The 16,026-nt window shown below is 39.6% G+C and overlaps 1 protein-coding gene across 1 annotated transcript in view; it reads right to left on the bottom strand.

Annotated features, from left to right (window-relative positions):
* The window catches only part of TTC27 (tetratricopeptide repeat domain 27), a 213,417-nt gene that overhangs the window by 37,510 nt on the left and 159,881 nt on the right, over positions 1-16,026 (bottom strand). Inside the window, exons 15-16 of the mRNA XM_062209233.1 lie at positions 14,210-14,262; positions 8,707-8,872 (exon numbers count right to left, since the gene is read on the bottom strand). Coding sequence (XP_062065217.1) covers positions 8,707-8,872; positions 14,210-14,262 — 219 coding nt within the window. The remainder of the gene's footprint in view (positions 1-8,706; positions 8,873-14,209; positions 14,263-16,026) is intronic.

Genomic DNA, 16,026 nt, shown 5'->3' with positions numbered 1-16,026 from the left:
TTTTCTTTTCTTATTGCAGGGCTTCTTTGAGAATTTCTTTCAAAATGGTAACGAACTCCCTCAGTTTTTGTTTACTTGGATATAAATTTCTCCTTTATTTCCAAAGAACAGTTTTGCTGGATACAAAATTCTTGTGACTTTTTTTTTTTTCCTTTACCACTTTGAATATATCAGCCCACTGACTTCTGTCTTCTAAAGCATATGGGAAACCTGCTGATAATCTTATAGCAGATCCCTTGTGCATGATGAGTGAGAGATTTCATTTTAATCAGAATAAATAACCCGGTAGCCCCTCATATCCTACCCAAGCTGACATCATGCCACTAAATATAAGTGATGGCGAACAAATCCCTCGCCCTCTTCTCTAATTCATTTAGATAATATCCAACTTGTGTTTCATTCTTTATCTTAAATCCATTTCCCGTGTCCATCATGGACCATACATATCAGATGCAGTAAGCAGAGAATAACTAAGACAAAGGCTTCTTAAATGGAGCACTGATTATAATATGCTTAAAAATCTGTACAAAGAGAAAACTATGATTATACTCTTCCCCCAACACTAACCTTGAAATTGTTGGCCAACTCTTAGCAAAATCTTGGCCTAAAGAACAAGGTGTTGACCCTTTGAATCCTGGAGGTCCTCATAGCAGGAAGGAACAGGACTGCCTTAGGTCCCATTACAAAAACTTCCAGGAGGCTGCAGGCCAGGAATTAAGCAATTTCCCACCACTCCTGCTTGGCTAACTCCCTGGCCCACTTGGAGCTCTCAGCGCTGTTTCCTAGACTGATAACCTTGATCCTTGGCTTTCCCAAACCTCAGTTATCAGAGCCAGGCATGTGGTTGAGCATTTTCTTTTTCATTCCTTCAACAATAAATACGTCCATATACAAATAAAAATCTTAAGAGTGTGGAAAAGTTTTAGGTTGAATAGGCCAGACTTAATTCTTGGCTTTACTATTTATTAGCTAAAGATGGGCCTCATCAGCCTTACAAGACAAGTTTACCTTGCTGAGCCTCTGATGCTGCAGCAAAACTAGACATAAAGCCTAAATTACAAAGCTATAAATTCTACAAAAGAAATCCATTATTTTCTTTCAGGTAATTCTCCACCATCACTTGCTTTAAGACTTCAGTGCTGGGGCCAGTGCTGTGGCATGGGGGTAAAGCTGCCGCCTGCAATGCTGGCACCCCATACTGGCGAAGGTTCGATACTGGCTGCTCCACCTCTGAACACGCTCTCTGCTATGGCCTGGGAAAGCAGTAGAAGATGGCCCAATTTCTTGGGCCTCTGCACCCATGTGGGAGACCTGGAAGAAGCTCCTGCTCCAATCTTCAGATCAGCTCAGATCTGACCATTACAGCTATCTGGGAAGTGAACCAGCGGCTGGAAGATCTCTCTCTTTCTCTCTCTCTCTCTGCCTCTCTATAACTCTGCCTCTCAAATAAATAAATAAATCTTTAAAAAAAAAAAAAGAAAAACTTCAATGTAGTCAGCAACCTGCCCCACTGCACTATAACACCACCTTCAGTTTCCTGAAAAAAAAAAAAAAAAAAAAAAAGAAAAAGAAAAAGAAAGAAATCCACATAAAAAACCACATCAGTATATGGGAACATGTATTGCATAATTCTACTTATAAGATATTTGAGAAAAATCACAACTGAACTGTGGTGATAGAAATTAGAAAGTAACTGGGTAGGTGTGTGGCAGGGGTAGACATTCTACTGATTTGAAAAGGGCATAAGAGAACTTTGTATGAGAACGAAAATTTCCATAACCACTTTGAATGGTGAGTACACAAGAATATATAATGGTAAAAATACATCAAACAAATGCTTAAGATCTGTGATTTTATTATATGTAAATTATACTTCAAATTTAAAAAAAAAAAAAACTTTGTCACATACACGTGAAGATAACTGGGAAATTTGCTTTTTAATATAAGCCTCCCCATAGACTTCAAGTCCTGAAATGATGAGAATAATTTGGCATGCCCACACATGATTTCTATCTTCAGGTCCTACTAGCTATATAACTGGTCAACTTTAAAATGGGGAATATTAGCATCCATCAAATGTATTGTATGCTGAATAAAAGATGATCTACATTAAGTGGTAGGAACATAGTAAATACTCCTTTTATGTTAATTTCCTTCACCTCCCCTTCCACATACAAACAACTAATGAAGTATAGATAATGTAATACTTGAATCCTTTTTCCAAAATGATTGCCAAATTATCAAGAAGAAATAAGAAATAGGGAAAAATACCTAAAAAATCAGTATGAGAATTTATTCTGAGGAAAGAAGCAAGGACATACACAGGACCTGTTTACATGGATACCCATGGCATTATTTTTAATACTGGAAACTGAACAGGGACTAATTACACAGAAAAATGAGTCTCAGGATAAACAGAAGTATGTACAATATGGGCATGAATATTATCAGTAGGCACTATCACTGAAAAGTCCTGAAATGATGAGAATAATTTGGCATGCCCACACATGATTTCTATCTTCAGTTCCTACTGGCTATATAACTGGTCAATTTATATAATACCTCTGGGTTTCATATTTATCCACTTTAAGATGGGGAATATTAGCATCCATCAAATGTATTGTATGCTGAATAAAAGATGATCTACATTAAGTGGTAGGAACATAGTAAATACTCCATTTATGTTAATTTCCTGAGTTCAAATTTAAGAAATGGAGAGAGGAGCTGGCGCTGTGGTGCCCTGGCCTAAAGCGCCAGCATCCCATATGGGTGCTGGTTCAAGACCCGGCTGCTCCACTTCTGATCCAGTTCTCTGCTATGGCCTGGGAAAGCAGCAGAAGATGGCCCAAGTCCTTGGGACCCTGCAGTTGCGTGGGAAACCCAGAAGCTCCTGGCTCCTGGCTGTGGATTGGCACAGCTCTGGCCGTTGCAGCCAATTGGGGAGTGAACCATTGGATGGAAGACCTCTCTCTCTCTCTCTCTGCTTCTCCTCTCTCAGTGTAACTCTGACTTTTAAATAAATAAATAAATCTTTATTAAAAAAAAAAATCAAGAGAAAAAAAGGAAATAATATTTATCCACTCACTTCTTATCACAAATACTTTACAAAAAACAGAATACTTTTTAGGTAATTTACCCCACCAGTTTTAAAATGAGTATGAATTTACACATTTGCACACATATGCACACACACAATAAAAAAAAAAACTTAAAATGACATTATCTAAATCCACATCCATTAAAAAATAGAATAAGAAAAGAAAAGAACTCCAAAGCAAATTAAAATAGGATGGGGTCAGGTAGTCTCAAACATGAATACCAGAGATTTTTTAAAAGACAATTGCTGACATAGATGTACAGTTAAATTAAGTAAAATTTTCGTACACAAGATTAAAATATTGTAGGCAGCCTATCAACCGTCTTGGCGTGCACTGACTGGTTGTCATAAAGCCCAGTGACAGAACATCCCAGAAGGCCAAATATGCCAGAGCCCATCAAAAGGTATCTCGACTTCCTTTCAATGATGCCTTTATCACTGTATGGTGATTCAAACTCCACTTGCCAGAGGCTAAACCTGCCATCACGAATCTTTGACATTGTTTTTTAAAAAAAAGATTTATTTATTTATTTGAAAGGCAGAGTTACAAAGAGGCAGAGGCAGAGAGAGACAGAGAGAGATCTTCCATCTGCTGGTTCACTCTCCAAATGGCCACAACAGCTGGATCTGAGCCAATCTGAAGCCAGGAGCCAGGAGCTTCTTCCAGGTCTCCCACGTGGGTGCAAAGGCCCAAGGACTTGGGTCATCCTCAGCTGCTTTCCCAGGCCATAGCAGAGAGCTGGATCAGAAGTGGAGCAGCCAGGACTTGAGCTGGAACCCATATGGGATGCTGGCACTGCAGATGGCAGCTTTACCCACTAAGTCATAGCACCGGCCCTTCTTTGACACTTCTAAAGACAGCTACTGAGGCCGTTGCTGTGGCCTGGAAGGTAAAGCCACTGCCCGCAACACAAACATCTCATATGGGCACTGATTCGAGTCCCAGCTCCTGGCTCCTGGCTTCAATCTGGCTCAGACCCAGTCACTGCACTTGTGAGGAAATCAGCAAGAGGAAGATTTATCTCCCTCTGTCTCTGTCTCTGTCTCGGTCTCTCTCTCTCTCTCTCTCTCTCTCTCTGAGCCTTTCAAATAAATAAATTTTTTAAAAAAAGACAGCTGCTGACAGGGCCTCTCTTTTTGATACAGACATATTACCTCTCTGTGATTATTTCTATATCTGAACACCGGAAAGTTTTCTTTTTTTTTTTTTTTTAAGATAGGCAGAGTGGACAGTGAGAGAGAGAGACAGAGAGAAAGGTCTTCCCTTGCCATTGGTTCACCCTCCAATGGCCACCGCGGCTGGTGCGCTGGGGCCGGCGCACTGCGCTGATCTGATGGCAGGAGCCAGGCGCTTATCCTGGTCTCCCATGGGGTGCAGGGCCCAAGTACTTGGGCCATCCTCCTCTGCACTCCCTGGCCACAGCAGAGAGCTGGCCTGGAAGAGGGGCAACCGGGACAGAATCTGGTGCCCCGACCAGGACTAGAACCTGGTGTGCCGGCGCCGCAAGGCGGAGGATTAGCCTGTTGAGCCACGGCGTCGGCCCTGAAAGTTTTCTATGAAACACTAAAGATAATCATTTCACCTGAGTTCCTAACATGAAAAATATACTAACAGCTACAAAAACTGACATCTTTATAGCATTTTATGCTTCTCAAAGTGCTTGGTATATGAAGAGTATTTTGAGCCTAGCAGGACCTCTTGTTGGTGTTCCTGTGTGCAGATTAGGATTGCAGGAGGGAAGTTTCAGGAAAGCAAATCCTAGGACCAGCACTGTGGTATAATGCGTAAAGCCACAGTCTGCAGTGCCGGCATCCCATATGCGCAAAATTCGAAACTTGGCTGCTCCATTTCCTATCCAACTCTCTGCTATGGCCTGGGAAAGCAGTGGAAGATGGCCCAAGTGCTTGGACCGCTGCACCCACATGGGAGACCTGGAAGAAGCTCCTGTCCCTGGCTTTGGAAAGGCCTATCTCGGGGTGGGCTGCTGCACCCATTTGAAGAGTGAAGAAAGACCTCTCTCTCCCTCTCTCTCTCTTGGTCTCTGCCTCTCTGTAACTCTGTCTTTCAAATAAATAAATAAATAAATCTTTAAAAAAAACACACAAATGTCATTCTTGATGGCTTTTGAAAATATTGAACGTTTATAGAAATTAATTTTAAACTCATTGAAATATTCATGCTCAGATGAAATATAATTGTACTAAAGGAACTTGACTTCATATTCTGAAACTGAGAAATAATGGAAGAATTAGAAGAAAAGAAATAAAAAATTAACTGGCCATGAATTTAAACTTAAAATTTAACTGTCTTCAGAAAAAAATTTTAAATTTCACTTATGTTTATAAGGATGTAAGTTAAGTACTCTGCTAAATCAGGTATAAGACTGAAACTTTTTAAATGAACATCAGAACACAATTGTGCTACGGTTGAAAATATCTTATGATTAGAGGAGTGAGATGCTATGAATATGATCACAAAATATGTATGAAAAATCCACTTAAGATAAAAGTTAAAGTATTCAACTTTAGGCTGGAAAATGCTTTTCTAAGAGATTTTTTATCTTTTTCCAAAAAATGTTCAAATGTATCTCCATGCATTTTGGGGCCCTTTAATTCTTTCTTAGGAAAGGATCTTGAAAGATTTCTAAGCAAATGTTCTTATCATTCCTGTGCATTTGATTCGGTATACAACACTCAAATCAACAACCGAAAGCTGTATCTTTTTGAGATCAAGTAACTATACTCATATTATTTTTTCCATAATTCTCTCTGTTGGTGTCTACCACTGCAACTACCAATAAATCATTCTTTCTTCTCCCCCATACATGTATAGATGTTCAAATACAGCAGTATCATCTAAACATTAGCAAGAATTTTTTTCATTCTGAGGAGGATGAAACTCTTAAGCTGGGGTTATTAGCAAAAAAGAAGTTTATGCAAAATTCTCCCATATTTTTCAGCTACTGTAATTAGAAGAAATAAGGGGGATCCAGGCTGAATCTATTTTATTGTGCATTATTATTTTCAGTACAGGAACTACTTTATGTTTCTCAGGTATCAGTTAGCAATATTTGGCACATTTGGTATAACTGAGTCAACTAAAATCAGCACTATCTTGATGACTTCACAACTTTCTATGACAGAGAAGTAACAGCTTTCAAAACAACCTTGGACGGCGCCACGGCTCACTAGCCTAATCCTCTGCCTGCAGTGCTGGCACTCCGGGTTCTAGTCCTGGTCGGAGCGCTGGATTCTGTCCCGGTTGCTTCTCTTCCAGTCCAGCTCTCTGCTGTGGCTCGGGAAGGAAGTGGAGGATGGCCCAAGTGCTTGGGCCCTGCACCCGCATGGGAGACCAGGAGGAAGCACCTGGCTCCTGGCTTCAGATCGGCACAGCGTGCCTGCTGTAGTGGCCATTTGCGGGGTGAACCAACGGAAGGAAGACCTTTCTCTCTGTCTCTCTCTCTTACTGTCTAACTTTGCCTGTCAAAAAACAAAATAAAACAAAACAACCTTTGGACAGGTACTCCACTTGATATGGTTAGTTTCTTTAACACAGAGGAGAAGATACACATATGCATTCCAGAGTCAGACATAGCTTACAAGAGTCCAAATGTGTCCTTCATAGATGTAGGGAGAATTAAATAAGCTAATTCATATAAAGTGCTTAGAATAGCGTCTGAAACAGAACAAGCCCTCAGTAAAAGTTAACGATTACTTTACCATGTCCCACTTTGACCTGCTCTGTGTCTTGAGAAGCAGGGGGAGAACAAGTGAGACAGAAAATAGAGGCTGGCGCAGTGGGTTAGAGCCCCAGCCTTCAGTACAGGCATCCCATGTGGGTACCAGCTTGGGTCCTGGCTTCTCCGCTTCTGAACCAGCTCCCTGCTAATGTGCTTGGGAAAGCAGCGAAGGATGGTCTAAGTGCTTGGGACCCTGCATTCACGTGGGAGAAGCTCTTGGCTCCTGGCTCTGGCCATTGCAGCCATTTGGGAAGTGAACTTGTGGATAGATCTCTCTCTCTCTCTCTCTCTCTCTCTCTCTCTACCTCTCTCTGTAACTCTTTCAAATAAATAAAATGAATCTTAAAAAGAAAGTAGAAAATAGATGGTTACCTATCATAATCCACACAAATCTGTCTCTTATGGGTAAACAGGAACCTAAATGTAGCAATTTGGGTTTCTTCTGTATAAGGGGACTTAAAAACATTTTTGAGAAAATGAAATTAAAAGATATGATTTTTTCAATGTAAATATTTTGAAATCTATGCTTAGGGGAGGAGTCCTTAAAAAGTATACATAAAATGAACATTATTCATGGAGTTCAAAAAAATTTTTTGTAGCAAAATAAATTTATCTTTTAATTCCATTTTTAATAAACTTTTTGAAGTACCAACTCCCACTGATGCCAAACATGAATGGAGAATCAGAATTTTCTCCAGATCCAAAAATTCAAACTAGTGAACCAATTGCTACTAATCTTTAACAGATATGAAGGACTGCTGAGGGTTAAGCATAGATTTAAAGGGGAAATCCAACTCATATTGGAAGAAAAGCAGATCAGTTAGAAATTGGAGGCACAACACAGAGGATTAATGGGATTAGATTTAAGTGTGATATTTAGAAAGGACCAACCAAAACAACAAGAATAAGAAAAGTAATTAAACAGGTATCAGTTAACTCCTGCAAGTGGTTATATGCTTCTACTTGAAGTCACAGCTTTCAGATGAAGTGCCCAGAACCTGAACCTTAAAATAACCTAGCCAATTAACTGGGCTCTAAAGACCATGTATACAAGTCAAAGGCAGAAACTCTAAGACAAGTGCTCAAATAAGATGAGTTTTGGAATAACTGGGGTAAAGATAACAGGGCTGAAGATCAGTGAGATATTAGATGATATTCCTAATTTTCCATAATTCCAAATTTACCACTTTCGATAATATATGTTGATTATTGCAAATAAAATGTTAAGTTTTCTAGCCTTTACTTCATACCCCATAAGCTCCTACATACCCTACCGTTTTGTATACATGCCTTCAGTTACTATCAAACCCAGTCTGCTTTACTTCACCTTTTGGATAACCCACATATTGCCTTCAATGTCCTGAACTGTCTGAAAGGATAACTTCATTTCATCAAAAAGAGGACAATCCCATTAAACACTACAAAGGAAATGCTGGCCATCGTTTCTATATCGTTCAGATCACCTGAAGGTACGCAGTAAATGCTCATTAAGCGAGTGAATAAACGAGCATGGGATTTCGTTCAACTACCACACGTCACGGGACACACTGAGAAACCCAAAGGAATAAGTAACACAGACCGCATTCTATTTAGTTATACAAGCTGACTATATATATGCAAACCACATAACAGATTTTCAGAACTGACTCACAGTAATACTGAATTTATGACTATACAAAGACATTTTGATTCTGGAATTCCAGAATTAATGTGTAACAGAATATTTGACAAGAGGAAAATAAAGATTTTTTTTTCATATAGTATACACAGTTAACCAAATTCTCTTATGCATAGTCAAGGAAACAAAGTACTTCATATAATCAAGGATTAACATCAAACCCAAACTGAAATAAAATATAAATATCCTACCTGAACATCTTTGTATTTGTCTCGTAAGTCTAAGAGCCGATGATAAGCTTTAATGGCTTCTGAAAATTCTCCAACGTCAGTGCTGGTAAGGATGTAATTTTCCCAGATTTGCCAGTGTTCATAGTTACACTTGAGAGCTTCTTGTAAAGTTCTAAAAGCTTTTACTCTATTGAAAGTCAAATTTTAGAGACAGCAATAATTAATTCTTTTTTATTACAATAAGCTACAGCTAGATGTGTGGACTGTCGCTCCTTAATCATCCATGTTAGTAAACAGATTTAAAGGCCCAAATCATCCCAAGCCACTTCAAATTTCCCACAAAATTCAATGACAGACCCTGTGGTATACACAGCATACATAGGGAGATTGTCTCTTTCTAATCTGCTTGCTAATAACAAGGACATTTTCTCATAATTGGCTATCAGTTACCACATAGTCTGAACGGTCAAGAGCAACTGCAAACCTGCAACACGAAATGTAGTGAGTATAAAGTGGACAGTCCTGAAGTGAGGAGGTCAAAACAAAATGAAAAATGTCTCATATTATAAATGAATCCACAAAACGAAACTCCCACAACCTGTGGAAGGGGAAAAATTTCTATGCCAGCTAGGAAAGACAGTCAACAAAATTAACCAACAGGGCACAAACTTGTTACAGAAAAAACTAATTTTTTTTTTTTGATAGGCAGAGTGGACAGTAGAGGGAGACAGAGAGAAAGGTCTTCCTTTTTGCCGTTGGTTCACCCTCCAATGGCCGCCGCGGTAGGCGCGCTGCGGCTGGCGCACCGCGCTGTTCCGATGGAAGGAGCCAGGTGCTTCTCCTGGTCTCCCATGGGGTGCAGGGCCCAAGCACTTGGGCCATCCTCCACTGCACTCCCTGGCCACAGCAGAGAGCTGGCCTGGAAGAGGGGCAACCGGGACAGGATCGGTGCCCTGACCGGGACTAGAACCCGGTGTGCCGGCGCTGCAAGGCGGAGGATTAGCCTACTGAGCCACGGCGCCGGCCAGAAAAAACTAATTTTAAGGAACAATCTAGCAAGTCCTTAAATAAATGTGTTGAGAATACTGAAAGAGACAAATAAATAATTTACAGTTAAAAGGAACAAGAGATTGTGAAACAATAACTGGCAGAAAAAAAAACAAGGAGATGGGAATACAAATGAACTGGGAATTTTAGAATTAAAATAAAAGAGACATTAAAGTAAACAAAACAAAAACCTCAACAGGTGGCAGAACTGGTCTGAACACAGTTAAAAAGAAACTAGAAGATAAAACTTAGGAATTCATACAGACTTCAGACTAAAGATCAGTAAAGAAAGGAAAAAAGGGAGGGGCCAGCCTGTGGCATAGTGTTGGTAAAGCCACTGCCTGCAGTGCCAACATTCCATATAGGCGCTGGTTTGAGTCCTGGTAGCTCTACTTCCGATCCAACTCTGTTATGGCCTGGGAAAGCAGTGGAAGATGCCCTAAGTCTTTGGGCCCCTGCACCTGAATGAGAGACCTGGAAGAAACTCCAGGCTCCTGGCTTTGGATTGGTACAGCTCCAGCTGTTGCAGCCATTAGGGGAGTGAACCAATGGATAGAAGACCTGTTTCTCTCTCTCTCTCTCTCTCTGCCTTTCAAATAAAATAAATCTTAAAAAAAAAAAAAAAGTGAGAGGTTAAGGGTCAAATATAAATGATAGAATTTTAAGAGTAAATGGGTAAAGAATATCACTATGTACTGAAAAAATAATAGTTGAGCATTTTCCAGGACAGAACAAAGATCTAAATTCTATGTGTATTCAATGTAAATTCTATGTATATTCTATGTAATTCCATGTAAATTCTATAGTATATTCCACATATCAAACATTACAAAGATAAACCAACAACTAGACACATTTTGTGAACCTGCAGAATATAAAGATATTCCTAAAACTTACAAAGGAGAGACAGAGAACAGTATATATTTCATCAGCAATAAAATATGATAGAAGACCACACACACACACACACACACACACAAAGATGTCTTTCTTTTAAAGGCAGCAAAATGACAGAGAGAAGGAGAAACACAGAAGTTGGGGGGGAGGGGGGAAGGGAGGGAGGGAGGGAGAGATCAGTTCACTTTCCAGAGCTAAGCCGGGTCAAAGCCAGGAGCCAGGAACTCCATCTGGGTCTCTCATGTGGGTGGCAAGGGCCCAAGTATTTGGGCCGTCATCTACTGTCTTCCCAGATATATTAGCTGGAAGCTGGATCAGAAGCAGAACAGTAAGGACTCAAACCAGCATTCCAATATGGGATAATGGCATCATAAGCAGCAGCTTAACCTATTTTGCCACAACAGTCCCAATAGAATATATTTTTAAAGTGCTAAGTGAAAATAATTGTCAACCTAAAATTTTATAACCAGCTAAACTTACCACTCAAGAGTAAGTGCAAAACCATTTTTATATGTATAATAGTTTGTCATCTCCTGACTATAACTAAAATAATTATTAAGGATCTCCTCTTGCAAAAATAAAAGGGATTATGAAAAGAAACAAATATTTCTTCAAATTCAGCCATACATAATTTCTATGGGTTTTTTTCTTTTTGTTTTCCTTTCTCCACTCTACCTATTCCCATCCTACCCCAACCCCACACAACAGCAACTGCCTTCAACAGTGCTGGATTAAGACTCCTCAGTTCTCCCATCTACTAAGAAGTAGCAGTGAAGTTATCTGAAAAGAATTCAACAAGTGGATTACTACTTTTTTCCTTTATATCCTTCATTTTCTAATCACAATTTCCTGACCTCAAAACATTGGCAATGAATTATTTTTTCTTTTTGGGAAGTATATCTTCTTTATAAGGATCTTTATTTCAGGATTCATTTACCAACCAAACTATGATAGAGATACTACACTATGAGTGTTGTACACAAAAAGGAGAAAGCTTTCCCAAGGGATTGGTAGTGACATGAGGCATAGGGGAATCAAAAGAAAGTGAAGAGAGCACTTTATGAAGAACTTTGTGATAACAAAGGGACACATGAGATAGTTTAATGGGCCACTTCTAAGGCACAGACAGGATTCCATTGAGGACTGAAGTAACAATCTCATGAGTCCAAAATTAGCTGTCTGGAGTAGCAGCAAAGAGAAAAAAGGAAAAGCAGAAAGAGTAAAAAGGCAAGGACAAATGATTGATTTCATCAGACTCTGCAACCTCACTTTTACACAAAAACCTATTTGGGGAGCAGCAGGAAAGCAAGAAAGTATCAAAAATAGGTTTTTGAATACTATGCAAGAACCCTTAAGAGAGAAGTAATATTTGTAAGATTACTGGGCTGAAAGACAAAGCAGTGTATCGAGGGCCTGAGTTACTAGTAAAACTCACTGAGGTCATTCTATAACTATGAAAGGGAATTTTCCCTGCCCATTGCTCTAAACCAAAATGGTCTCCAGTGAGTTTAACATAATCAGTGGCAATCAAGAACATAATATTATTGTCTGAAGTGCATGGGAGAACAAACAGTACTTTATTTATGAAGACTGTCAATGTACATGGATTCAATGTCTTCAGAAATATCCTGTGATCCACAAAGAAAAACTAAATTCAATTTAAAAATAAGGCCAAATAAAAACGGAAACATATCCATTCTCTAGTGAATTTACTGAAATTCTAGCAGTAGCAATCTTTGCCTTTTCCCTTTCTTTTGCTTTCTGTAGCCAGTCAATAGCCCAGCTGGTTGTCCCCTTTATAAGCTGTTTGGCATCTGCCCTTTCTTTTTCCACTCTAGTTATCTCATGCCTGGATTGTTACAACAGCTGTCTCCTAACTGGTTTCCCAGCCTCCAATTTCCTCTCTAGTCTGTCTCATACACTGCCACTAGATAAATCTTCCTAAAAAGCTTCTTTCTTCATGAAATTACACCGTGGAAATCTCTGGCCTCCTATTATCAAGAAAATAGTCTTAACTTGTTAGTCAGATAATCAACATATCACAGTGTGACTCCAGACTACCTTTCCAACCTTATCCTCATTAGACTCCACATATTCTTTAGCTGGACTATTTTATGTCCTATCTCCTAAACTATTTCATTCATTCATTTCTGTCACTCTGCATTTGGTCACATCATTTCCCCTGCCTAGAGGCTGCCCTCTGGCCCTTCTAACCATCCTTCAGATTTTAGCTTGAGTCTAACATTCTCTCGCAAGCATTCCTGACCCAGGACCATTCACTTTCCCTCTTCTGAGATCCGCACAGGACTAAATGAGCATCTGGCATATAAGCCCTCTATAAATATCACCCACTACTATTACTGCCCTCTTTGTATTCACGCTTGCTACTCATTGCATATAGTTTCCACTGCAAACCAATTTCTTAATAATATAGCATAATATTTTACTTTATAAGCATATTTTCCCTGAAGATTCTGGTTCATATTTATGTACATTTCTTAGTAATGTCTAATACAGAACAAGCAATCTATTTAAAAAACTAATCAACAGAGTTTGCCAATTATAAGTATGCTTACACTACCATGTAATGAAATTTACAATGGAAAACTTCACTATGAAATAAATATTTCAAGCAGTATTGCTTATTTTATTACATATTAAATGTTTTCAAGAAATACTATATATTTAGAAGTCAAAAGACTATGACAGGTTAAAATGTCACATGGGACTTCCTATGTCCCATATTAGAGTGCCTGGGTTTAAGTCCCAGCTCTGCTCTTAATTCCAGCTTCTTGCTAATGCACACACTGGGAGGCAACAGGTAATAGTGTTAAGTTGCTGGGTCCTTGTCACTTTTGTGGGTGACTTGGACTGAGTGCCCGGTCTTGGCTTCGGCCTGACTCAGACCGGCTGTAGTGGGCATTTGGGGACTGAACCAACAGATGGAAGATCTGTTTCTTTCTCTCTCTCTCTTTTTTTTTTTTATAAAGATTTTTATTTATTTATTTGATGATAAAGTTACAGACAGTGAGAGAGAAAGACAGAGAGAAAGGTCTTCCCTCCACTGGTTCACTCTCCCAAATGGCCACAACAGCCAGAGCTACGCCAATCCAAAGCCAGAAGCCAGGTGCTTCCTCCTGGTCTTCCATGCCAGGTGCAGGGGCCCAAGCACTTGGGCCATCCTCCACTGCCCTCTCGGGCCACAGCAGAGAGCTAGACTGGAAGAGGAGCAACCAAGACTAGAACCCGGCACCCATATGGGATGCCGGCGCCACAGGCAGAACATTAACCCTAGTGCACCAAGGCGCCAGCCCCTCTCTCTTTCTCACTCTCACTCTTACTCTCTGTCTTTCAAATAAATAAATAAAATTGACATTTGTCCCTATACCTACCTACCTTCCTACTTACCTACCTACCAATCAGAAGCCAAAGTGCTATGTTACACTGTTGTAAGTCACATAAGAGGGTGGAAAATGGAAAAAGACACAGAGGAAGGCACAATGTTTCAGTGTTCCATCAGAAAAAGATCTCATTTGCAATTTCAAAAGCAAATTTCTTCATATTTGTCTGATATACTTACTTTTGTTTTAATCGGATATAGGAAGTTGATAAATTATTCCAAGCCTCAGCATTCTGAAATGAAATACAATTCAGTTATTGACTATTCTCATTTAGATGAAATAATTGCTGAGACAAAAAATACAACACATGTTCCTTGTCTTAAATGTGCTCTTTAAAATTATAATTTCCAACAAGATATGTTTAAAGGTCTGATACACTAAATTAAACTTTTATAATCAAAAACATTTTTAAAAAGTCAATAATATGACATACCTCTTACAGCTAGTTTGGAATTTAGTCAAGATTTTATTTTTGAATTTAGATTTATACAACAGTTCAACAATTTACAACATAATTTACATAATACACAAATTAATAACAAATCCAAGGCAGTTTAGAATATTAGTTTTTTATCTTATATCACTTTGCTATTTTAACACCATCCTTTTAAAAAAAATTTTTATTTTATTTACTTGAAACATAGAGTTACAGAGAAAGGGAGAGACAGAAAGGTCTTCCATCTGCTGGTTCACTCCCAAACTGGACAAAATATAGGAGCAGTTAGACAACATGGCACATTAAAAAACAATCAACCAAGTGTTCTACCTATAGGTAATCTCAGGGCTGTAGCACAGAAAAGCAGAAACCAAACAAAGCACAGCAAGGTCTTACTGAGTTGAGGAAAAAGATCAGAATCCAAGGATAAAGAGGCAACAAGAACTTGCAGTGCAAAATACCTGGAAAAAGAGACTTGTGCAAAGAATGAACTCAAGATATCTCAATAGACATTCATTTTGAGGTCTCAGGTGAATACTAAGCTGTACCTGTGCAAGGCAAAATTTCTTAACCAACTACCAAAGAGCTGTAAACTGAATGGAGATGTTGCAGGTCACACAGAGCTAGGAGTTACTGGAATTCCAATGAGGAGCATTTTCATTGCTCACCCATGTCAATAAATTCAACCCCATAGGATACACGTCTTCATTTCTCTTAAATAAAAACCAAAATGTGAAATTGATTGATCATATTCTTGATGCTATTATAAGCATTTATCATGTTAACTTTATTTCCCAGTTGTTCGCTGACAGAATACAGAAATACAATTTTTTGCCTGGCGCCGTGGCTCACTTGGCTAATCCTCCGCCTGCGGCGCCAGCACCCCAGGTTCTAGTCCCAGTTGGGGAGCCGGGTACTAGTCCTGGTTGCTCCTCTTCCAGTCTAGCTCTCTGCTGTAGCCCGGGAGGGCAATGGAGGGTGGCCCAAGTGCTTGGGCCCTGCACCCACATGGGAGACCAGGAGGAAGTACCAGGAGGCTCCTGGCTTCAGATTGGCGCAGCACTGGCTGTAGTGGCCATTAGGGGAGTGAACCAACAGAAGGAAGACCTTTCTCTCTGTCTCTCACTGTCTATAACTCTCTGTCTCTCTCTCTCTCTCACTGTCTAACTCTGCCTGGCAAAAAATTAAAAAAAGTAAATAAATAAAAAGTTTTATTTATTTTTTTTTAATTTTATTTATTTACTTAATTATTTTAAAGGGTGAGCAAAGCGGGGGGTGGGGAGGGTGGGAGAGAGAGCACACTCTTTATTCACTGGTAAACTCCCCAAACAGCTGCAACAGCCAGGGCTGGGGCAGGCCAAAGCCAGGAGCAAGGAACTCTAAAAACTCTATCTTGATGTCTCACATAGGCAGCAGGGACCCAGGTACTTGGGCCATCTGCTGCCTTCCCAGGTGCAGGGAGCTGGATGGAAGTGGAGCAACTGGAACTTGAACTGGCACTCTCATACAAGATGCCAGCATTGTGAGCAGCAACTTAACCTGTTGTGCCATAATACTAGC

This window comes from Lepus europaeus, chromosome 13 (assembly GCF_033115175.1).
Source record: "Lepus europaeus isolate LE1 chromosome 13, mLepTim1.pri, whole genome shotgun sequence".
NCBI lineage: Eukaryota > Metazoa > Chordata > Mammalia > Lagomorpha > Leporidae > Lepus > Lepus europaeus.
This window is presented reverse-complemented; position numbering and strand designations above follow the sequence as displayed.